The 25,347-nt window shown below is 39.8% G+C and overlaps 1 protein-coding gene and 1 pseudogene across 1 annotated transcript; one reads left to right on the forward strand and one right to left on the reverse strand.

Moving 5' to 3' along the window:
• Positions 1-20,669: 20,669 nt before the first annotated feature.
• Positions 20,670-25,347, reverse strand: part of LOC147453859 (G-type lectin S-receptor-like serine/threonine-protein kinase At1g34300) — a 47,556-nt pseudogene continuing 42,878 nt past the window's right edge.
• LOC147453860 (uncharacterized) lies at positions 20,911-23,791 on the forward strand. Its single transcript, XM_086517217.1, has 3 exons — positions 20,911-22,676; positions 22,815-22,886; positions 23,207-23,791. Exons 1-3 carry the CDS (start codon positions 22,631-22,633, stop codon positions 23,419-23,421), a joined length of 333 nt encoding a protein of 110 aa, XP_086373343.1. The 5' UTR covers positions 20,911-22,630; the 3' UTR covers positions 23,422-23,791.

Here is a 25,347-nt window from a genome sequence, read left to right on the forward strand (position 1 = left end):
TTGTGTCCTTTGTAAAATCCTTGAGTTCACGTAAACTAGCTACCTCATCTTGTTGTTTGGATGTATCTATAGTAGATTAGCAAATGAAATCATACAGGTCATAGGTGCTGATAATATTGCTTGTAGATTCTAGACGTCCTTTTCTTTGGCGGATAGCTCCTTAGAGCTTTGGCACAAGCACAAAATTAGGACTTGCATCATATTCTCCTACATAACTAGGAAGAATAGCAAATACGATAACATCACTCTCATTGTCATTGTCAGGCTCTAGGAGCCCTAGAATTGAGGAGATTGTATCACTAGGGTTAGTGCATCTAACTATAGAATCTTTACTTCTACACCATTTTGCTTCTAGTGAGAAACTTATGATGACTGCTTGATATTTCCACTTGAGTTGAATATGTAAAACACAACTTTTCAAACGTGTTTTTCTAAAAAAACGTCCACCTTATTGGCACTTTTAAACTCTTTCATATTTTTGTGGTCCTTTATGAATTTTTTTGACACTTCAACTCTCTTTGTATGAGAGATGATGGATTCCATAGTTGTGGTCACACCTAGAATTATAATTCCCTTTTTTTCCTGTCAAGTACAAGAAAAATCCGCGTTCTATGCGTTCTTTATGGGAGCCAATGTTTGAAATTCCATTTCAATTGCTATAGATTGTATTTATTTGAAAAATGTAAAATTATCTCGGTTGTCAATACCACAACCTCCATAATGTTTGGGACCTTGGGGGCGAACTAGATTTTGGAGTCTCTTGCTCTTTGTCAAAGTCTAGAAATTCTTTTGACACTCATGTGGACCATAACATTTGAAGCACAAAACACAAGTGGAATGCATTTGTTTTGACCATAACCATCTAGATAATCCTCGTATAGATGGTTCTAATAAAACAATCTTAAGGTGGAGCTTACCTGTTGAGAATAAAGATGATTTTAATTTGGGCCATATGATATATATCCAAGAATCAATCACTTGAATAGAATGGTTTGTATACATTATCTTGTCTGTATATCATGTACAACACTTAGTACTAACCAAGGGAGTGTGTAAGGTGCATTCCAATGTTTAGGGACTACATATGATCAAGTAGAAAAAAAGTCGTTTATGTATTTTGTAAACATAGTAGTGTAATGATACTATTTTAGATTAATAGCACATATCATTGAAAGAAAATTGGAATTGTATTTGATTTTTCACACATCATATCCAATTTAAAGCTAATATTTGGCCATCACCTTAAAATTTTTTTTGGTTAGAAATAGGGTTGCAGGGAAACCCACACAGCTTGGAGAAGATGAAGGAAGCTCAAGGCACACAATAGAGAGTTGTATTACTTAGTGTGAAATGAAAAGATAAGACAGCCCTAGAATGATGGGCGTATATGCAATGCATGGGGAAAAAACCCCCTAGTGAGAGAAAAAATGCCCCGATGGTCCTAAGTGTGTTCACACACATCACTACCACATGTATATGGTAACAAATCCCCTAGGAGTGATGCGGTGAATGAGAGCTGGAACATAGAGTATAGGGAAGTGCCATGCCTTGAGGACATGATCAGTCCACAAATGGGACTAAGCCCAAAGCTTTGTGGGAAGCTTTAAACTTCTCACGAGACAATGCTTTGTAAAAAGATTTGCAAGCTTGTCCTGTGTTGGCACATAAGCCAAGCTGATCTCTCCTACTGAGAGTCTCTCCCTGACACCTGACATAGTGGTAATGCACCTCAATGTGCTTTGTGCGAGCATGAAAAATCGGGTTTCTCGCAACTGCCAATGTGCTTTGACTGTAAGTGTAGATGATGTTGACAGTGTCCTGTCCAACACCCAAATCATCCATAAGGCGTCTGAGCCATACACACTCAACCATAGGTGTGAAGACTGCCCTGTACTCAGCCTCACAATTGGAAGTGGCCATAGTAGGTTGCTTCTTGCTCAACCATGATATGCATGAAGTGCCGAGCATGAAACAAAAACCACTCATGGACACTCGCGTGTCAAATCAACCAGCCAATCCAAGTCCAAAAAAGCATATAAATTTGGTGGCAATGATCCCCCTTGGGATTAAAAAACCCAAGATGTAAAGTGCCAGTCAAGTAGCAAAGTATCCACTTGACAGCCTGCCAATGCTTAGACCCTAGGCTATGTATAAATCCGCTGACCTGTGAGATTGCAAATTGAATATCCAGCCTCATGTTGCATACATAAATAAGGCATGTAACAACATTTTGGTAAAGAGTGACATCGATAGGATCACCAACATCATGAAGACTCCATTTCAAACATGTTTTTGTGGGAATGGCAATAGGTTTGTAATCCTCAAGTCCAAACTTACATAGCAATGTCTCTATGTAGCTTGTCTGACATAAGGCAATACCACCATCACACTGCTTAAACTGTATGCCCAAGTAATGATGCAATAGTCCCAAATATTTCATCTTGAAAGTAGCATTCAAATCAGCCTTAAATTCAGCAATATGTGCCTCATTCAGACCATTGATCAACAAATCATCCACATATAGAACAACGATAAGAGTACATCACCCTCACACTTTACATACAAAGTGCTTTTTGTTGGACTCAGATTTCTGATACAAAGCTTTCTTACATTTTACAAAAAAGCCTTGTTTAACCAAATGAATGTCAGATTTCTCATACCAAGCATGAGGAGATTGCTTCAACCCATACATAGCTTTCTTACATTTGCACACTTTGTCTTCCTACCCTTTATGAAAAACCACAAGGCTGCATTACCTAACTTCCTCAAATATGTCACCATTCAAGAAAGCATTAACAATGTCTAATTGATGTACATCCCATCCAAAACGAGATCCCAATGCACATAGAAAATGCACAGTAGTCATACGACAAGTGGGATAAAAAATCTCTTCATAATCTATGCCTTTTTGTTGTGCATAACCCTTTGCAACAAGTCGAGCCTTATAAAGATCAATCTCAACATCCGGCTTGTGTTTCAACTTGTTAACCCACTTTGTACATGTGTGATTTTCTATGAGTGCATCATATTCTGATTGCATGGCAGCTATCCAATTTTTTGAATACTGTCCTTCATCAAAAGATAGAGGTTCCTCAACATCACATAAGCTAGAAACAACCAAAGCGTAAAAATTTGATGCATAAGATGCATGGCGAGAACCTGAACGAGTACGAATAGAAAAAGGTGCATCCAATTTACTGTCATGCAAAGTATGCACTAGCCATTTTGGCATACCTCTAGCCTGCTTATTCTCAGCCCTTTCCACATCAAGTACATCTGCATCAATAATAGGCTGATCTATAATATTTTCAGAAACCCCCATAGGCTGTACATTTGCCTCATTAATTTACATTTGGACTTACACCACTAAAACGAGGCAACAAACTGTCATGAATGTCTTGTGAGCTTACATTAATGTCTTTGGTACATGACAACAAAGGATGATCAGAATCAAGATTCCACAAACACAACATCTCGTGAAAACAAGATACACTTGGTACAACTTGTAACCTTTGCTTTCAATACTATAAGCAACAAAAATATATTTGACAATCTTATCATCCAATTTTTTGCGCTGCGTTCGTAGCACCAAAGCATAAACCAAACAACCAAAAACGCGCATATGATCAATAGATTTCTTTTTGTCATGCCATGCTTCATATGGAGTCATAGATTACAAATATTTTGTAGGACACCTATTAAGTACATAAGTGGCACACATGATAGCTTCAAGCCAAAACGCATGTGGCAAAGCTTGACTCTTGACCATACATCCCTCTCTGTAAGTGACTTGTTTTTCCTTTCAGCAATACCATTTTGCTGAGGTGTATGCGGCACTGTACATTGATGTTTTATCCCACGACTAAGCCAAAAATGCATTAAACTCACGAGACATATACTCCCCCTCTCAATCTGAACGGAGGGTACCCATAGTACATTTTGAGACATTTTCAGTCATAGCTAAAAATTTCTTGAAGGACATAAACTCTTCGGGCATAGCTTTAAGCGGATACACCCATGCATGCTTGGAGTAATCATCAATGAAGGTCACAAAGAAGTAAAGGTAATTGCCCAAGGATGTAGTTTGCATTGGCCCACAAACATCACTATGTACAAGCTCCAACATGCATGTAGCTCTTACTGTACCATCCTTTAGAAAATTCAAATGCTGCATCTTATCCAAAATACAACATTCACAAACATGCTTCATAGGTGCTTCAAGAGGCGGCAAAGAAGCAACCATATCAGATTTTGCAAATGCAGCAAACTGGCAAAATTCATGTGCCCAATACGTGCATGCCAAAGTTTTGTATCTGAAATAGTCTTTTGAATCCACAACTGCATTTGCAAAATTCTGCCCACACTTGTCGTACAAAGTGAGCTTATACATCCCACGAAAAAAAATGCAAGATGCAACAATTTCATCACCAAAACTGAGATCATGAACTGTACATCTGTCATCCACAAATTTGACAACAAGACCAAGTCTAGCAAGTGCAGATACAGATAAAAGGTTCTTTTTGATCCTAGGTACATAAAGTGCATCAACAAGTGTGAAAGAACTGCCATTCACAGCTCCCTTGATTGGATAAGTGGCATTTTTGGCACAAGTGAATAAATTTTCATGAGGGACATCCTCCAGAGGGGTAAAAAAGTCTCAATGAGAGGTAGTGTGCTTTGTAGCACCACTGTCAAAGTACCACACATGAACATCTGCAGCAACTCACATACATGCATCATGGATAGAAGGATCATAAGTGCACTCTAAACTAAAATCCCATTCTACATTTACATCGGCATCACAATCTCCTTTCACAAAAGATTCTACAATTGCTGCACATGCAGTGGAATCAACCTCTTTCTTCTTAGCCTCTTTTGCCTTCAATTTTAGACACTGCTTGATCAAGTGATCATTAGCTTTACAACAATTGCAACACATAACAATGCAATTTTAGCCTCGTTGCGACTTGCATAAAGACAATCCATAATATCCCAAGCCTATTTTGCAGATTTACTTGAACGAATGTGAGGAGTAGTAGTGCGCTTCATGAATAACGCAATCAATGCATGAGCTTGTGCATCTCTAATATCCCCGCGAGCTTGCTCAACCATAGGTAAAACAACTCTGGTAGCAATAACCCTGCGGCCAAAACCTGCAATATCCTCAACATCGCCTACATCCTCGGAATGTACATCAATGCCTTGCACAACATTCCAAACGCCCTTTGACACAAGAACATGTTGCATCATGTGAGCCCACATTGGGTAATTGTCCCCATCCAATTTATCCTCAATAGCAAACATCTTGACCATATCCGTGTTGTTGTCAGCAATGGTGAATTCCTGCACTTGATGTGAAAACTGCCTAAAGGAGGAGAAACGAAGCAAAACCAACATGTGCTATATAACGCAATCCGTAGAAGATTGTGAGGGACTTGTTATGCAAAAAACGGCACTAACAAAAATTTTGCACAAAATGATAAAATTGCATGCGCAATATTGCCTGCAGTGGAAACGGAGCCCGAAATGAGCCCGAAATATTTGTCGACCTGTTGATGCTCATTAAAGCTCACTAAAATTTGAGAAAGTGAGAAGACGTGTACTGGCGATGTTGACAACGACTAAGCTCGGGAGGACGCAACTTGCCATGATACCAGTTGTTGGAAATAGGATTGCATGGGAGATACATATAGCTTGGAGAAGAAGAAGGAAGCTGAAGGTACACAACAAAGAGTTGTATTATTTAGTGTGCAATGGAAAGATAAGATAGCCTTAGAATGATGGGTGTATATACAATGTACACAGGAAAAAATGCATCGACGTTCCTAAGTGTGTTCATGCACATCACTACCACATGTATATGGTAACAAAAATGAAGGATAAAAAAGCCACTTATAATAACATAAAAATAATCTTTGGTGCAATTGAACTATACCATTTAGATAAACACTCTACTTCTATGGTCACACACGCATTCTCATATTTAAATGCAAATAACAAAAATCAATATACACCATACAAACTTCAATCGTTATATAGAAGTGCCTAATAGCTACAAAGAAAGACATAGAATACTTTATGAATTTGACATTCATAGCTATTGGGCACACATAGCATTTTCTTGTATATAATCCTGCCCACCTATAGCCTTATATAGGATTTCACGTAGACAAATGTTGTCCATAAAAGATCTTTGCTGTTTGTCCTAGTATGAATTGCATGACTTTCCATGAAGAACTCCATGTGTACATTTTCGGCTCTATTTGAGTAAAACCTGCTACACCAAAGCATTATGTACATGTCCATGGAAGAGATCCATGATACATGAGGTCACAATTCATGCCATTGTACCCTACATAGCCATTTGTAAAACCTGCTTATATTCATTATTTCAGGTAACATCCGATGCATGTGTTGGAGCACTTAGCATTATTTCAATGTTCTTGATGAGTCTTACCATAGCTTGAACTACCTAAAACCCAAGTAAATGCCTAAATGGTCGGACCCATTTTGTGCTATGTGTTGCACTCTATGTTGTGATTAGTGACATGTTTTTTGCATTCTTGTAGGCTCATGCAATGAATTGATGAACTCAAAACTCATGTTTCAATATTTGAAGACACCAAAGTGCAAATCAACAATGCTCATGCACTTTGAAAGTTTTCAAAAAAAAAAACAAAAAACAGTACACTGTTGTCATAAATATTAATTTCTAGCCTTCTAAAAGTATTTTCTAACTTAAATTGGCCACTTAGGTTTAGGAAAAATAAAAAAGAGAACAAGTGAAATTGATTAAGTGGTAATGGAACAACCCGGTTAAGGCTTGGGACCAAAAGGGGAAAGTCCATAAAAGAGCAAGGGTAATCGCTAACTAGTTATCTCAGTCATAAGTACATGCCAAGGAAGGATAATTTATCATAAGCAACCTTGATCAAAGGTACATGACAAAGGAGAGATGATCGAGAGAAATTATAGGAGTCTAAAGATGGACAGTGAGCGTGCTAAGCTCAAGTCATTAAATTAACTCTTTAAGTGTAGGAAGCCTTAGGGTGAAATTCTAACTTGCCACAAAATATCTAAAATTAGTAGGTCTAAATTTAGCAGGTTTGGGAGCAGCTTGGCAACACCTCCAAAGCACTGTACTAAGGTTTTACACATGAGGTGAAAGTTTTAAAGCCCAAAGGGTGAGTTTTATTTTTGTCAAAGATTATCCTAATTAAGCAAGTCCTAAATTAGCAGGTAGACTGTAGCCTTGGTGGGTCAACTTCATAAGCCTCCAAGGTTTGTGCAAAGGTCTTGCACCCGAGCAATTTAATAAAAGGGTACATTGATGGTTTTTATTAAATGAAAGGAAAAATCTAGAGACTAAGATTAGATAAGCCCTTCCTCATTTAGTAAGTTGACTATAGTCTTGGTTTACTGAGCTTAACTAGGCCACACATGTCCAAAGTAGCCTACACTTGCTTTGAGTGAACTTAACAAGTGTGTGTGGTGTTTCCACTAGCAAATATGAGTCCCAAGAAGAGGGGAGGGGAGGGGGGGGGGAGGGTGTTCTAGCATGCAAGGCAAGAGGGACAAGTGTTGGAGCATGCTTGAATTGCATTAGGAGGGGGATTTAACATTTGAGAGTTTTTCATTTCAAGTTTTTTTTTGACAATTTCATCAATCTTTTAAGTTTTTTTAACACTCCATATATGTGTGGTTGACGGAGAGAGAAAGTATAAATTCTAGAAGATAATATTTATGTGCATTACCATTGGAAGAAGAGATTATAAATACTAGAGAGAGAGAATGACTTCTCTTCTAAAATCTTTAGAGAGACATAGTAAAATTCTAGAGTTGTATATCACTATGCACACCAATTCAAAGCTTATATAACTTTCGACTAGCCAAATAAACCCTAAACCTTAACTACATTGGCAAGCTATCAAAACTCCGACAGCATAACGACGTGAAAATGCAAACAAATAATTTTCCCATTTTAAACTCATGCCATCAGAGTCATGTTCGCCAGTGCATATTATCAGAGTCAAATAAGTCCACAACATATGCATCCGATAAAGTCAAAAATCATGCCAAATAGAGATAATACCATTTTCCCCAAGCTTGAGCTTTTTGAATCAAAGTAAGTTTGCAGATGTAAGTACATTCACTAATCTACCATAGGATCGGACCAAAATTAGAGTAAAAAAAAGACATAAATTCCATAAATGTAATGGTCACTCTAAAAGGTAAGTAATTTTCTCCCAAATAGCTTGCAAGTTGCTTTATCTTCTATTTAAAATCCTGCGTTGCATAAACAATTTTTTTCTAAGATAGATGATCACAAGTAGAATAAACTAAAATAAATGCAGAAAAATACTTTAGTATCATAGAGCAATTATATAGTTTAGTGAAAGATGCATACCAAACCAGTAGTAATTAAATGGGGGGAGAAATCCTCCTTGGTTGTCCGAGAATAAATACGATATCCATTGGTGAGAGGGTTGACTGATGAATAATAATGTGCTCCTTAGGTTCAAGTCCGAGCACTTTCGTGTACACATAGTACATATGTTTGCATGCCAAAAGGATTTGTTTGTCTTCTCTCGCTTTTGAAAACCCAGATACGTACATGCTGGACTCCCTTTTATATGAATCTCATAAATGTTTTCAGTGAGCACTCAAAAAACTACATGCTCTTAAGACTTTTTCACTTCATCCAAAAATAAAGCTGTCATACTATTACATGATTCCAATTTCTTCATGGCCTCTTTAGAAATTTCATGCTTCCACTTTTTCTTCCATGAGCTATCACCACCTTCTTGGAAATCGCCAGTTGGAGGTTGAGCATTTACCATTGCATTCTCTGTCTTAAATCCACTCTGATGCATTGCTGCAAGTTCTCGTGTGGAGATATCTGTCCCTCTTGCTAATGGCCAAACATTCAGAGCAGTAGGTAAATCTTTGACTTGTTTTTTGATTCATTGAGTATGCAAAATATCATGATTACAAAACCATAACCATTGCTCAATTGTTTTACCCTTGAACATTCTTTCAGACCATATACATGGAGCAAAAAGACCAATAGAGCGACTATGCAAGAGATTGTCACAATTTTTTCTCCCCACTATTCCAAAACACTTTCTTTGACTTTGAACGGGCATTCTCCTCAGGGCCCACTAAGTGTATGGCACATCACTCTCTAACACACTGTTTCTTTGAGATAACAAAGGTGTGGTTGTTTCTTTTTGAGATCCAATATCATCATCATTGTCACTAATTTGCAGTGGAATTTGTTGCTCCCAGCATTTAAACCATCTGCTCACTCTAGTGATGCTTTCTGTAGTTAGATGCTGTCCCCACCATTTTTGAAAGGAATGCACCTTTTGAGATGCAAGCTCAATGGTCTTACAAGCTCTCCATTCCTCACACTTATCAACGTGTTGTTTTGTTAGATTTTGAGGTAGGGCTAAATTTTAGCATATTTGTGCAGACTCTACTCCCAATGAAATAGGCATGACCGTTCACGACCCTCCATAATATTATTTGGCCTTCCATTTAAGACTATTTGAATAGCATTCCAATTTACACCACTAGCCTCATCAGACATAAAACCTGCAAAATCAGCTGCACCATGTCAATACTTTTCCGTTGTTGAATTAAGGTTCTCCCAAAAAATAACTTGAGTCTTTGCATCCTCCTCTTTAGTTTCACATATAGAAATTAACTGTAGCGATCATATGCTGCAAGATATTCAACATAATTTTTTTCACACATATTATCTCATATTTAATGATGAAAAAAAATATGAGATATTTTAAATACTTAGGATTAAATTGGATCATAAACTGAGCATGACATTGTTGCCCAACATGGATAAAATCAAAATGCACCCACACATTTCTTCAGTCACCCGTTTCGGTTCGTTTCATCCAATTTACTAGATCAATCCCAGAACCTGGTCCCCTAGTGGACATTTTAAATAGGAAGCACTTGTCATCCTCTTCGCCCTATCCAGGAAATCTACTCCCATGGAAAAAAGGAAACATGCACTTTTTTTGAAGCAATAAAATATTATCATCTCCATCCCGAATAACAACACCTTGACTCTTCCTCTCCTTTGAAACAATTGAAGAAAACCTACATGATGCATCCCAAGAAAGTTAAATCAATAATAGTTAAAATATTAACAAATTCAAGGAACAAAACTTAGTTTCCCATACCCTTTGGTTTGAACAAGTTATATCATTTCCTCCAAAAAATCATTGAGTTGTCCATCGCATGTAACTTCATCTTCCTCACCAATGAAGGAGTTAAGCACAAGTTGTTGTGCCACCAACATTTGAATTTTTCTTAGACCACCCTTTTTATTTTTTAGTACTTCACCTACCAGTTTCCGTACTCTTGAAATGGCAGCCCTGAAGGTTCCTGCCTTAACATTATGACAATGTTTACAAACATGTATTGCCAGTCGCGACATTGACTATCTCGAGGCAAAACATAATTGATTTTGTAGGGACAAGCAGCAACACAAGTAACAACCTTCTGACAATAATGATAAATTCTTGTTGTCTTCTCTTCCATTGCAAGGTAGTTCTTCTTGACTCGCCTGTCCAAATATCCATGAAAATCTATACCATTAAATTCTTATTCATTAATATAATGAGGACATGTTGAATAATTGCATTGCATGCATCCCAAAAAATGGCTTAGAAGAACTGTGCATGCTATCTCCATAAATGTAACAGATGGGCGAGTCCACAAGTGACCATCAAATCGTTGTTCCATCCTTGACATTTGTTTTGTTTTATCCTGAGTTGCAGGCAACTCAAAGCACAAATTTCCATCATAATGTTGTGGAAGTTCAGCAACTTGCAAAGAAGCTCCACATAATGCTAATAAATCCTTTAACTTTTTTGCCCTTGGATTTTGTTGAATTCAAATGGCGATTGAGTGAGTTTTGAGCTGTCCTTTTTTGTCACCACTACTTTCAAGATGAACAATGCTTAAAACCTCTTCAAATATTTCTTTATCATTTTCTTTCTCACTTTTAGATACCTGTATAAATGTGTCTAAATGAAGCAACTCAAACAAGCTCGACAAAGATCCATCTATTAAGAAATGCTGATGACCTTCAACATCCCACTGTGGTTGCAATAAGACTTTTGTTAGGCCACAATCACTTTCAATAAGAGCAGATAGTGATTGAAAATGGCAAGATGGAGGCAGCAAGCTCTGCAAATAGTAAGCACTAAGCAACAAAGAGTTTCCCCTCAACTAAATATCGTGGTTGACTATCTGATCACCATATTATCGCTTTCATGTTGGACATATTATCTGAAGCAAAAGATTATAGGTGGAGACGGAGAAAGCTGTGGTGGGTTGTTGAAGTTGGGGGCTTAAAGACAAAGTTTGTGAATATAAGATCAACTTAGAGCAAGAGGTTAAGTCAAGGTGGTGAAGGTTGGAGTTTACTTTTAATCATTGCTTAAACAGATTGGTAGGTAAACGAAAAGACCCATGAATTTTGTCTATAAGATAGTTGCATAAGATATTGTGCATTAACTCAAACGGCTCAAAGAATAATGAAGAAGTGCATTTAAAATGGCTAGTACGTCATTTAATATATGACGGTTGTGAGTGTATGTGCATTCAAACTGGTCAATTATAAATTTTAAATATGTAAAAACTATAATTTTGTGCTTGCCAGTGGAATTTGGCGTCAAATTTGGCGGGCCTTTTAAATTCTAGATGATGGTTCAAAGACCACATTTAATGCAGTCTAATAGTGCGTCCAATTGGGGTGTGTGTGTGTGTGTGTGCACACACACACACACACATATATAGATAGATAGATAGATAGATATATATGTGTGTGTGTGTGTGTGTGTGCGTGTGTCTGAACACAAGTATATATGTTGATAGAAGTTTAATCTATATATATCTTATTCTATAAGTGTTTAGTTATTTGAAATATATAATTGTTATGTGTTCAATTTGTTTAATTATATACTTGTTATAAGTTTTTATTGTATATAATACATGTTTAGTGATTTAATGTATATATTTTATAAATATAATACATGTGCAAGTGAAATGAAGTGAAGTGAAAGTGAAGGAGCATGTTTTGCTGTGAAGAAGAAGAAGGAGTAGAATCTAAGAAGAGAAGGTACTCATGGGTGTGCTTTAGTTATTTACTTATATACCCACATACGAACATATACATGTTCAAGACCAAGGTACCCAGATAAATACAAGGTTTATTATACAAAACAAACTTAGATAGCCTGATTTTGTAACATTAGGTTGGTACAAGACCCCATCCAAAAGGAAGAAGCTCCTTCACAAACTTCAAACCAGTTTGCCAATCTTCCAAACAGTAAAGCACCAAAAAAGCTGAACCAAAGAGAGTAGCCCTCACTTGCACCCATAGAAACAACACAAAATTTTGTTAGCATTGGCTCTGTATGTAGGTGATGCATGGGCATCCTAGTTGTTATCCATGTCACAAAGGTACAACTTTTTTGTGCAAGTAACATTATAATTGAAATATAAATTTCAAGAAACTTTGGTAGTCAACTACACCATTATAAATAAACTTTTAACAGTATGATATAGTGACCATATTGGTACTGGTATTGGTACCAGTATCAGATTTTCAATGCCAGTACTGGTACTGGTAGTACTGGTACTGCTATTCCTCTATCCTGGTAAATTGGTACACTACCTGCTATCCATTTCACATAGGTATACCTTTTTGTGTAAGTAACCTTATAATGAAAGAAAAATTTTAGGAGACTTTTGGTAGCCAATTACATCATTTTAAACAAACTTTTTATAATCTGATACACTGGTACTAGTACCAGTCTCAGATTTTTAGTGCCAGTACTGCTGATACCGATATCCTGCTATCCTGGTAAATTGGTACACTAGCTATTATCCAATTCACATAGGTACACCTTTTTGTGTAAGTAAAATTATAATTGAAAGCGAAATTTCAAGAGACTTTGGTAGCCAATTACATCATTTTAAACAAACTTTTTACAGTCTGATACAATTGTGTTAAGTATGGAGCCTGATTTACCCCTTGTAATTTTTGTGGTAAAAGCGCACATTTATAAGGCCCCCATTATGAGGAGAAGCCATTGTGCGTGACGAAAAATCACTCGCCGGAAACCAAGATTTTCACAGCTAAAATTCAGGGGCAACTTTTCACCGGAATATTCCTTTTCGCCGGAATATTATGGCCGGACGGCGGTCGGAAAGTGATCCGAAAATGACCGATCGGTTGGCCGGTAGTCAATGGCCGGTGGCCGGTTGGCGGAAGTCAATGGCCGGTGGGGCCGGTGGCCAAATTCAAAAGCAGACTTGTCTTCTCAAGGACGGCCACACATGGGCGGATTGGAGGGTCCGATTTGGACTTATCTACACAAGGGCGGCTACACATGGCTGCCTCTCATGAGAGAGGGTAGCCCTTTTGGCCTATAAAAGGAGGCCATTTCTACACACATTACATAGTGTGTGAAGTTGATGTAACAAGGTGAGTGTGAGGTGGTGAGAGTGAAGCAAGGCGGGAGCTCCATTAAGGGTATAATCCCTTTGTAAACTACTTCTTGTTTTGAAGTACTAAAGCCATTCAGTGGCTGCTTTCCCGTGGACGTAGCCCACATTGGGTGAACCACGTATATCGTGTGTACTCTCTCTCTCTCTACTTTATAATCTCTTGTGTGTGAAGTCTATCTCTCTCCATTAAGTAATCTACTCAAATATCTATTTAGCTACGTCATATTTCCTAACAACTGGTATCAGAGCAAGGTTTGCTCGTATAGCTAAGTTATCTCAAGGAAAGGATTCCTTGAATTGAGTGGGACTTATGGCGGAGGAAGGGAAGCTCAAGATTGAGAATTCAACGGTAAAAACTACCAACATTGGAAGATGCAGATTGAAGACTATCTCTACCAGAAGGACCTCTATTTGCCACTAGGCGGTCTTGCGAAGAATCCCGCAACAATGGCAGATGAAGCATGGATTGTCCTTGATCGAAAGGCACTGGGAACAATCCAGTTAAGCTTGGCGTCAACGGTGGCCTTCAATGTTTCGGAGATGAAGACCACGCAAGACTTGATGAAGTCACTTGACGACTTCTACGAAAAACCATCGGCATCCAATAAGGTATTTCTTATGAAGGGCTTGTTCAATCTATATTTCAAAGGTGAAAAGCCTTTGTGGAGAATGAAACAGGTACCAAGGTTAAATGCCTCAGATCCGACAATGGAGGCGAATATTGCAGCCAAGCTTTTGAAAGCTTTTGTGCTAGCAATGGCATTCGGAGACAAAGGACAACCCCAAGGACACCTCGACAAAATGGGATTTCAGAAAGGATGAACAGGACAATCATGGAGCGAGCACGAAGCATGCGGCTACATGCAGTCCTACCGCTGGAGCTTTGGGCGGAAGCTGTAATTACATATGTGTACTTAATCTCAACCGCATTGGATGGGGGAGTTCCAGAAGAGGCATGGACAGGTAAACCGGTGAATTATGCATTTCTCAAAGTGTTTGGGTGTGAGGCTTTCATGTACATAGATAGAAGCCTAAGATCAAAGCTAGATGCAAAGTCCAAAAAGTGTTTCTTCATTGGCTATGGAGAAGGTGACTTTGGCTATCGCCTATGGAATCCTGAAGATGGTAAAATCTTAAGGAGTAGGGATGTAATTTTTAACGAAAAAAATATGTACAAAGATTACTTGGAAAGAAAACAAACAAAAGAAACAGGTGATGATTACATGGAGCTTGAGGACGGTGAAGACTCAAGGACTACAAATGGTGACAATGTGCAACAACGTCAACTAAATGAGGGGCTTCAACCTATTCCCCGAAGATCTACAAGAGCAAGTAGACCTCCAAGAAGGTTTGTTCCTTCCGTCAACCATCTCTTGATCTCAGATTCTGGAGATCCGGAATCATACGAAGAAGCTATGCAACATGAATCCAAAGAAGAATGGACGAAGAGCATGCAAGCGGAGATGGACTCATTACATCGCAACCAAACATGGGAGTTGGTTGAGTTGCCTAAAGGTAAGCGGGCAGTTCAAAAAAAATGGGTATACAAGGTGAAGGATGAAGAAGGTGGGAAGAAAAGGTACAAGTCTAGGCTTGTGGTAAAAGGTTTTTCTCAAAAGAAAGGTATTGACTTCAATGAAATATTTTCTCAAAAGAAAGGTATTGACTTCAATGAAATATTTTCTCCTGTTGTAAAAATGAACTCAATTAAGCTTGTCTTAAGCCTTGTGGCTGCCCATGATCTAAATCTCGAGAAAATGGATGTAAATATGGCATTCCCTCACAGTGACTTCGAGGAGGAAATCTACATGCTTCAACCAAAGGGGTATGAAGTAAAAGGTAAGGAGAAAATGGTTTGTAGATTAAAGAAGAGCCTGTATGGTTTAAATAAAGCATCAAGACAATGGTACTTGAAGTTTGATCGATGGATGTTGGATCATGGATTCACAACTCGGATCACTGCATCTACACGAAGAATTTGGGAGATGGGAAATTAATCATCCTAATGCTGTATGTTGATGACATGTTGATTGCAAGTGCTAACATGCAGGACATCAAAGACCTAAAAGAGGAGCTGTCTAAATCTTTTTCAATGAAAGATTTAGGTGCTGCAAAGAGGATACTTGGTATGAAAATATCAAGGGACATGACGAAGAAGACAATAAAGCTATCTCAAGAAGATTACATCAAGAAGGTACTAGAAAGGTTTGCAATGCAAAATGCAAAACCAGTTTTTACACCTTTGGCTGGTCACTTTAAACTAACGAAGGATATGTATCCAAAGACACAAGAGGAGATAGGCTATATGTCTAAAGTTCCATATGCGGTCCACATTGAGGTGAGATATCACTTCATACGCACTCTTTTGGAAGAGGGACAGCTAAAGCTAGGAAAGGTGCATACAAGTGAAAATCCTGCAGACATGTTTACAAAGGTGGTCAACAAGGAGAAGTTGAGCTTTTGCTCATCTTCAATCGGCATTCAAGGATAAGAAGCCAGGATGGAAAGCAGTCACAGGTTTGGTTTGGAGATCAGTCTCCAAGTGGGAGATTGTTAAGTATGGAGCTTGATTTACCCCTTGTAATTTTTGTGGTAAAAGCGCACATTTGTAAGGCCCCCATTATGAGGAGAAGCCATCGTGCGTGAAGGAAAATCACTCGCCGAAAACCAAGATTTTCACGGCCAAAATTCAGGGGCAACTTTTCACCGGAATTTCCTTTTCGTCGGAATATTATGGCCGGGCGACGGTCGAAAAGTGATCCGAAAACGATCGATCGGTTGGCCGGTTGGCCGGTGGCCGCATTCAAAAGCAGACTTGTCTTCTCAAGGGCGGCCACACATGGGCGGATTGGAGGGTCCGATTTGGACTTATCTACACAAGGGCGGTTACACATGGCTGCCTCTCATGAGAGAGGGTAGCCCTTTTGGCCATAAAAGGAGGCCATTTCTACACACATTACATAGTGTGTGAAGTTGATGCAACAAGGTGAGTGTGAGGTGGTGAGAGTGAAGCAAGGCGGGAGCTCCATTAAGGGTATAATCCCTTTGTAAACTACTTCTTGTTTTGAAGTACTAAAGCCATTGAGTGGCTGCTTTCCCGTGGACGTAGCCCACATTGGGTGAACCACGTATATCGTGTGTACTCTCTCTCTCTATCTCTACTCTATAATCTCTTGTGTGTGAAATCTATCTCTCTCCATTAAGTAATCTACTCAAATATCTATTTAGCTACATCATATTTCCTAACAACAGTGGTACTGGTACTGGTACCAGTCTCAAATTTTCAATGCCAGTACTGGTACTCGTAGTACTTGTACTACTATCCTGCAATCCTGGTCAACTGGTACACTACTTGTTATCCATTTCACATAGGTACACCTTTTTGTGTAAGTAACCTTATAATTGAAAGCAAAATTTCAAGAGACTTTGGTAGCCAATTACATCATTTTAAACAAACGTTTTATAGTTTGATACACTGGTATTGGTACTGGTACCAGTCTCAGATTTTCAATGCTAGTACTGGTATTGCTATCCTGCAATCCTGGTCAACTGGTATACTAGTACTAGTACTAGTCTCAAACTCTCAGTGCTAGTACTGGTACATGTCTATATTGTTATAATGCTATACTGGTTTATTGGCAAACTGGTTTCCAAACATTGTTTATGTCGAGAATACCAAAAAGTGTATCAGTCAGTGCTAGTACTAATACTGTTGGTACTGGTACTGAAATTGTGATACATCTAAAGTGGTATACCAAGTGGCATACTTAGTATTGGTACTAGTTTAAAATTGTCAGTGCTAGTACTAGCACTGGTAGTAGTGGTACTGATACTGCCTTATTACTTTTGTGATCTACATGTTTAATGGTTTAGCGGTTCCCTGACATATTGTTATTTCACAAATATCTGAACAATGTTAAAACCAAGAGTTTTGCACTTCGAGATAGAAAATAGGCAATTCTGTAAGGGTCCTGTTGAGAGCCAATATACTGGTATAGATACAGGTTTGGTATACTGGTACTGGTACAAGTACTAGTCTTCTGACTTTCAGTGCTAGTACTGGTACTGAAACTGCTGTACTGCTATACTGGCATACTAGTACTGGTACTAGTCAAAAGACTTCTAGTGCCAGTACTGGTGCTGGTAGCACTGGTATTGATACTTCTATTTTGCTATACTGCTATACCGGTTTTATCAGCCGGTAAACAAAACTAGAAGAATGCAAAAACTAGGAGTTTTATACTTGAAATATATAATCGTTATGTGTTCAGTTTACTAATTATATAATCGATATAAGTGTTTATTGTATATATATTTTATAAAGATAATACATGTTTAGTGATTTATTGTATATATTTTATAAATATAATACATGTAAAGCGGAATGAAGTGAAGTGAAAGTGAAGGATCCTGTTTTGCTGTGTAGAAGAAAAAGGAGTAGAAGAAGAAGAGAAGGTACTCATGGTGTGTGTGCGTGGGTGTGTGTGTGTAAAGTCTTGCACCGAATGGCTATTTCCGCACACGTGTGTGTACGTGCGCGTGTGTAGGTCCACCATAGGAGCTTCCAATGGAGCCCTAATGGAGCTCCTCCATGCCTTGAAAGTCATGGTGAGAAGGCAACGCACGCGCTGCCCTCTCAAGGCATGGAAGAGCTCCATTTGGAGCTCCAAACGTGCGCTGCCTTCTCACCATGCCTTTCAAGGCATGGAGGATCTCCATTTGGAGCTCCATTGATGCATGGTGAGAGGGCAGCGTGCGCGCTGCCCTCTCACCATTGGAGCTCCCCCACGCCTTGAAAGGCATGGTGAGAAGGCAGCACACACGTGGCATAAATGCACACACACACACACACACAACAACAACAACAACAACAACAACAACAACAACACATTTTGCCAATACAATCATGCACACACACACACACACACACACACATACGCACTTGCATTCACACACACAACCACATAGTAACACATGACACAAATACAATGCTGCATACTCACACGCAAATACACTCACAATCATGCATTTGCATACTACAAACACAAACACAAATAAACTTCTTGTAATACACATACACAAATACAATATGTATACACACAAATAAACACTTGCATACACACACAACCACACAATAATACATGACACAAATACGATCATGCATACTCACACACAAAGACACTTACAATCATGCATTTGCATACACACAAAAACACAAATACACTTGTTGTAATACACACATACATTGACACATATTGAAGTGCAGAGCTATTTATACGTCGAAGTGGTCTTGTATTTGTTTCTTCCTGTGAGCATTGTGGTGCTACACAGAAGCAAGTACTGAATGTGATTTTTTAAAAATTAGCATTGTACACCCTTATGCTGTCAAAATTTTGAAGTTTCTATTATAATTTTTGTTTTTGCTAAGAATATTTTTGTTGTTTATTGATTATAGCTGATAGATTATGCTTCGTACACCATCTAAACGTGGCAGGACAGATATCTCTCAAAGTAAGTTCAACTATACTAAGCTATTTGTGGTCTTTTTTTAATTTGTCACTATATACTAAGCTAGTTGTGGTCTTATTGTTTTTTGCTTTTAGGAGTAGGATACCCGTGTGTTGCTACTTAAAAATCCTTTGAGCTTGCGAGCACTAGAAGCCGAAGATGGGCAAGTCTGCCAACAAAGGGGCATTGGTATCCTTGAGATCAAGGGTGCTATTGCTAGTCCCCATCACCTCTTTCATCGTTATGTAGCTTCCAATCACAAGCAATGTGCATGCGTTTTCTAATATGGACGTCAGTGACGTTTGTGTTAGACATGTCAACCTAGAGGACTTTCAATAGGGACTATGTAATTAATGTAGAGGGCGGCAATTGTATTGTTAGACAAAGTTGTTTGCCCCCACCCATGGTCTATTTGAACAAGATGGTTGAGGGGAAGGTGCCTTTGCAAAACACGTTCTCCTTCTCTTTGTGTGAGAATCTATGCCTTTCCTCATGTGCCTGCACTAGGTGGACACATGATCATGTGGCAGTGGTCATGTAGGGGATCCAAGATGTTCGCAAAGAGCACCATGAAGAAGCAACACGCACGTTGCTCCCTCGGTGTGCTCCCCAAGAGGACGCATTCGGAAAGCGGCTCAGATTTGGCCAGCTGTCAAAACAGTCTTTCCAGCGGCCAGGGGAAACATTACAGCGGGGTCATTACAGTCTTTCCAACGGCCAAGGGAAACAGCAGCGCGCGTGCTGCTCTAGAGTCTAGACTGAGTCTGTGATCCGTGTGCTCTAGCCGGGCTCACTCAAGAAAACCCTCCCCGGCAGCTATACAATGGCTCAATGAATGTGGACCGGCTTTCAAGAAAAGAGCTGGGGCCTCTTCCCCATAGCAGGCCGCGACCGCCGCCATAGCCGCCCCCATGCTGGAGCTCCTGGTGCAGCAAGCACAGATTATCGTGCCAGCTAGCTCTCATCATGATTCATCAGAGAACGACATATCTAAGGCAGTTGATGCTGACACGGAGGAGTCATAAACCCACAACTGTAGGCAGCCAATGTCTCCCAGCTCTACGTTAGCCACAGCCAGTGCTCCACCGATGGATGATCTTGATTCTGGCCATAGAGATACCTAAAAGCAGATGAATTTAGAAGAGATAAGCGCGGAGCGGAAGCTAGGTGAAGGTGCGGATCTCTTCCCTAGCGCCCCACCATGGGAACTAGCAGGAAGCATGAAAGCAGATGATGGGGTGGTGAGGAAGAGGCACATGAAGGTCAAGGAGGAGAGGCAGACCGAATATGTGAAGAAGAAGGGAGAGAGGGCGGCGATAGCTGAAGTGGCTGGGCGAGAGATGGTAAGATGGATAGAAGCAAGCGGCGGCGCAGGTCCTAGAGGTGGAGCAGGGAGGGCATAGCAAGATGATGGGTTGCGCCGAAAAATAAGGATGCATTGCAAGAAATGCGTGGGCCACGACATGGCCAACTATAATTATGAAGTAGCATCGACCCCGGTGTCACCCTCCAGAGGTAGAGCAGACATAGAAGGATCCGTGGAGAGCCTGACACGGGAGGAGGCGAACGAGCTGTTCTCGCAGTTTCAGGCTCACACCTGGGCCAAAATCAGAGGATCAGCTACTGGTGGCCGACATGGCGCTCCGGCCCAGCTCATCATCCGTAGTAGTCCAAGTACGCCCCGCTAGGTGAGGAAGAGGCACCATGTGGGAAGTGTTGCTATCCAGTCTCTGCAACACTTCCCACATGGCAGGCCTCTTCTTTAAGTCATGCTCAATACACCAATATCCCAATGCCACCATGTTCTTTGCCTGCAAAAGCCGCCTCTCATCGTGCTCGACTTCTCTGTGCAGTTTGGGATCAACTACCACTTGCCAATTTCCAGATTGAATTTTCTGCAAAGCCTCCACTGGAAAGCTCGAATGTTGTTCCAAGACCCTCTGCCCACACACAAGCTCCAATAGGACCATCTCAAAGCTATAAACATCAGCCTTGGGTACCCCGAGCATGCATCAATGAAGCTGGAAGAGCCCCATCATCCCTATTCAGCAATGCAGACATTCCAAAGTCAGACACCTTTGCATAAAATCTTGCATCATTCTGTGGCTTGATGTTGAGATGCAGAATTCATTGCCGAAAATGCTGGTGCAAATATAGTAGTGCCCTTGCCGTTCCTTGCGCGATCTAATCGTGTGCTCCACGATAGCGACCTACCAGTGTCAAAGATCCATGCATCCAAAGATCCATGCATCCAAAGATCCATTGGAAATGTACTCATATACTAAGAGCCTATGGATCCCCTCTGCGCAAAAATCTTCGAGGTGAAGCAAGTTCAGATGATTTGCAGTTCCCATGGACTCTACCTCATCTCTAAAATCCTATGCAATTTTGGTCCTCTTCAGTCTCTTGATGACAACCGTTCTACCACACATGTCGCCTTCAAAAACTTCACCAAAACCACCGCCACCCAACCTTCTTGAGGTGAAGCCAGAAGTGGAACTGTGCAGCTCACTAAGTGTGTATCTCTTAAGATTGATGCTGTCCAGATCTTGCTCTTCATTTCTACAGAAAGAAGTACCCTCTTTTTGAGGAGGGGTGAGCCCAGTACTGTCAAGAAACATCATCCTGGACAATAGAAATCCTTTGCATGTCTTGATCCAGGACAAGGTGAGGAGGAAACAAGGGAAATGACGGAGCAAACAAGAACCACTAGGAGCTTGCGGTATGCCCCAGCTACCTTTGGCTGTGGTCCCTGCAGCTTCACCTTTATGAATAAGTTGTAGCTTGGCTCGCTGCTCGTGTTGACATGATGATGATCAATGTCCCACAAAGTGAGATCAGGTGCCAAGTAGCATGACATAGAGTGGTTATGGTACATGATTTGCTTGCAATGGCAATCATCAGAGCAAGCCTCCTTGCAATGAGAAAGGGTGTCTCGTTGCAAATCGGGCAAGACGAGCAATTGGTTGCTGACATGCAGATTCGCTGGTGGAAGCTCAAAGAAAGTGAAGGGGTCGATGTTGTGACCTGATGAACATGGTGATTTTTTGAAACCCTGGTATCAACCTTGGCCAAAGGAGGCTGACGTTGTGTAAGACACATAAGCTGACGACAGGTTCGCTGCAATGGCATAATCAGACAACGCTGGCCCATTGTTAATTAATGTTGCGGCAATAGTGGGTGGAAGGTGACCCACTACTACCAGCTGCTATACAATGGCTCACCGGTGCAACCCTCTCAACCCTCCAGGTGATGATACAGGACTCTCCATTGGCGGTTGTTGCAAACATGGATTGGCCTTCTGCTAGTAGATATGTAGCACGTTTTCAAGCGTGACAAACACATAAAGAGGAGATAATTGAATACCTTAGGGATGGTGCAGGGGCTCATACATGAATTTTGTGAGAAGACAAGGCGTTGGCCAGATTGTGTAATCATGTTTAGAGATGGTGCAAGTGAAGGTCAGTTTGACGATTTTTTTGCAGAATGAGGTCAAAGGCAGGGGATCGTGATTATAAGCCGTTGATTACATGGGTAGTGGTCCAAAAATGGCATCACACGAGGCTATTTCCTACTGATGACATCTACAAGGACAAGAACAATAATACCAGATGGTATGCATGGTATGAAATGCAGGTTTAGTGAATCTGGGTTTCAGTAAATTGTCAAAACATTTCTCAGCTTGTAGGGGAAGCCACACAATCACTTAACTCGGCTCTGTTTCTTTGATTGATGTGTTTCATTGTTGCGATATTCTACAGGTTGCGGAGCACGAAGGCCAGATGTCAAGCGGCGGGCAGAAATAGAGAAGCGGTATTGCCATGTGGGTCTGGGTACGGAAGCATACAGAAAAGGATTCCATACCAGCCAACGGGAATTTTTTTTTGGGGCAAAACTGTTTCGGGTTGCAAATTTATGAAACATTTTTGCAGGGAGTGCTCCATGTGTGAGATTTGGGCACCTCCTACTTATGTTTTTTGCCTCCCACCTCTTGGATTTACAGTCTAAATTCCAGCCTCTAGTCTCTAGAGTTTACTTATGTTTTGGATTCAGGTGCATGCTTAGAGTTTTAAACATGGTGGTGTACTATGTAGGCTTTGAAGTTTCATATGGAGTCTGGTTGACGTGTGGGAGAACATTGGCCTCTTTAAAGATTTACGTATCTTACTCTTGGATGAGGCCACTAATGCTCTCAATGCAGAATCGGAGGGTGTGGTGCATACTGCCCTCGACCAAGCTGCACTGGGTTGCCTGACGCTCATTGTTGACCATTGCCTGTCCACCATTTGTTATGCTCGCCTCATCACAGTCTTCCACAATGGCCAAGTCGCGAGGTCGAAAAGCATGAGAAACTTTTGCGGAGGATGAGGACTATGCTACATGCACGCAAGCTACTACCGCAAATAATGATGCCCACAATGACAGATCACATGGGATGCAGCTATGGTAGGACTAAGGCCATAGTTGTTTTCATCCGCTCCAAAGCAAGGGACTCTCTCGAGACGTGATCACCTATTTTTGCATGTTCAAGGCATGTAACATTTTGCACATGGGCAAACAAAGTCATGATCAAATTGTTGGTCACACGCTCTTGGTATATACTATCATGCTTGTTTGACATGTACAAAAGTGTGTTGTATTGATGAATGCATATAGTGTGCTGGACAAGATTCTTGTCTATAATGTTGGCATGCAACAAGATGTAAAACATTGAAATGGTCCAAAGAAAAGGGATTAGATTGTTAATCAGGGATATGTGCATTGCAATGCTTTGGTCTGCATGCATCCCAAATGTGATGCACTTTTCAAAGCAGAATCTAAGATATGCTTAACACGGCCACATGTAGGTAGGTTTGAGCTGCTTTTAACGATTGTGGATCAAGGGCTTTTATCCAAATGTGATCAAATTTTCTTTTTTTGTTTTGAAGGCATAGGGAATTTTACAAGACATTGACATATGCAAAAAAATATCATGATGACATTCCTAGTCAAACTCTATAATTTTGCAAAATCTTTAAGTAAAAAGCTCCTTTTTTTAACACCCTCATATTTTCACATGGCTTCTAATTAGGAAATTTTATGTCATGGTAATAGTATGATACTCCTATGCCTTTCACTTGCTTCTACCTACCTTTGGCTACTAATGCTGTTAAGATTAGTAATGCCTTGGATTCTTCATGTTGGATGGATACACTGCATTATTTAGGTGATTTGTTGTCTATAAAAGATGTCATATTATTTGAATAGGGAATTTTTGAAGTTTGAATGCTCTAATGTTACCTTTGAATCAGGGATTTCTTCCAATAGTAGTATTTTTTGAAAGAACTACTTGGCTTGATGTTCACTATCATAAACCATGCATTGTGGTCATATTTAGACCCTAACTCCTATTTATTGGTCGATGTACATTAGGTTGATATTGTTTTTGTTATGCTCATTTGAGAAATGGACAAATTTGTTAAGGTCTTACTCTCTGTGTGAAAAGCAAAAACTATGGGTTGTTCACTAGTACGGAGATTATGAAAACAACTTCCTCCACTTTTACGAAAGCCTATCTCCTTCATTGTTGCAACAATAAAGGTCTTTCTAATAAAAGAAAGCTCTGAATTAAACCTCTCTCAAAAAATGAATTAGGATAACTTGTAAATGCACGTGGTGTTGCCTTCTGGAATTTATATAGAGTGGATCAATTAGAGGAATAAAAAAATTTACTTGATATGATTGGTTGTAATCAACAAAATATTGTTACATTTGTGAACCACCAACGACTATTCCAAATATGAGTGCATAAAAATATGCTTGACCACTCATACATCCTCTCATTAACAACACCCTTTATGTCTTTGGCTCACCCATGGACATGTAATTTAAAAAAAAAGGACCACTCAATCTCCAATCACAAGCACTTGGATGAATACAAGAGTGTGGAGGTAAATAGAGTTTGTAAGCTATATTTCCAACTCACTTGAGTATATTAAAAGGCCCACAATATCTCGGAAATAATTTAGATGTTGGTCCAATTTTTATACTCACAATATTGCTAGGCAACCCATAAAAGCATATGCTAGTGCCATGAGCAGTCCCAAATCTCGAAAAGCATCTACTAGTGCCACGAGTGACAACCACTAAGTGCTTTAGTGGAGTGTGCAATAATATATGCTTGATTTATGTGCTATGAATATTATGCCCCTATCATTGCACAAATGACAATCGACTATTGTGCAAATGATTTTCTCTCTCGACTGTCGCTTCCACTTTGGCATTTTCTCTCTCTATCCCTCACACACCCTCTCT

This window comes from Adiantum capillus-veneris, chromosome 7 (genome assembly GCF_014529385.1).
Source record: "Adiantum capillus-veneris isolate H3 chromosome 7, ASM1452938v2, whole genome shotgun sequence".
NCBI lineage: Eukaryota > Viridiplantae > Streptophyta > Polypodiopsida > Polypodiales > Pteridaceae > Adiantum > Adiantum capillus-veneris.

What these genes read in the sequence shown, in the direction of transcription:
- LOC147453860 (XM_086517217.1), top strand. Translation starts at nt 22,631, where the DNA reads ATGACATCTACAAGGACAAGAACAATAATACCAGATGGTATGCATG. An exon ending in AATACCAGATGGTATGCATG is followed by an intron (nt 22,677 to 22,814) that starts GTATGAAATGCA and finishes GATATTCTACAG; the next exon opens with GTTGCGGAGCACGAAGGCCA. An exon ending in GTATTGCCATGTGGGTCTGG is followed by an intron (nt 22,887 to 23,206) that starts GTACGGAAGCAT and finishes GCCTCTTTAAAG; the next exon opens with ATTTACGTATCTTACTCTTG.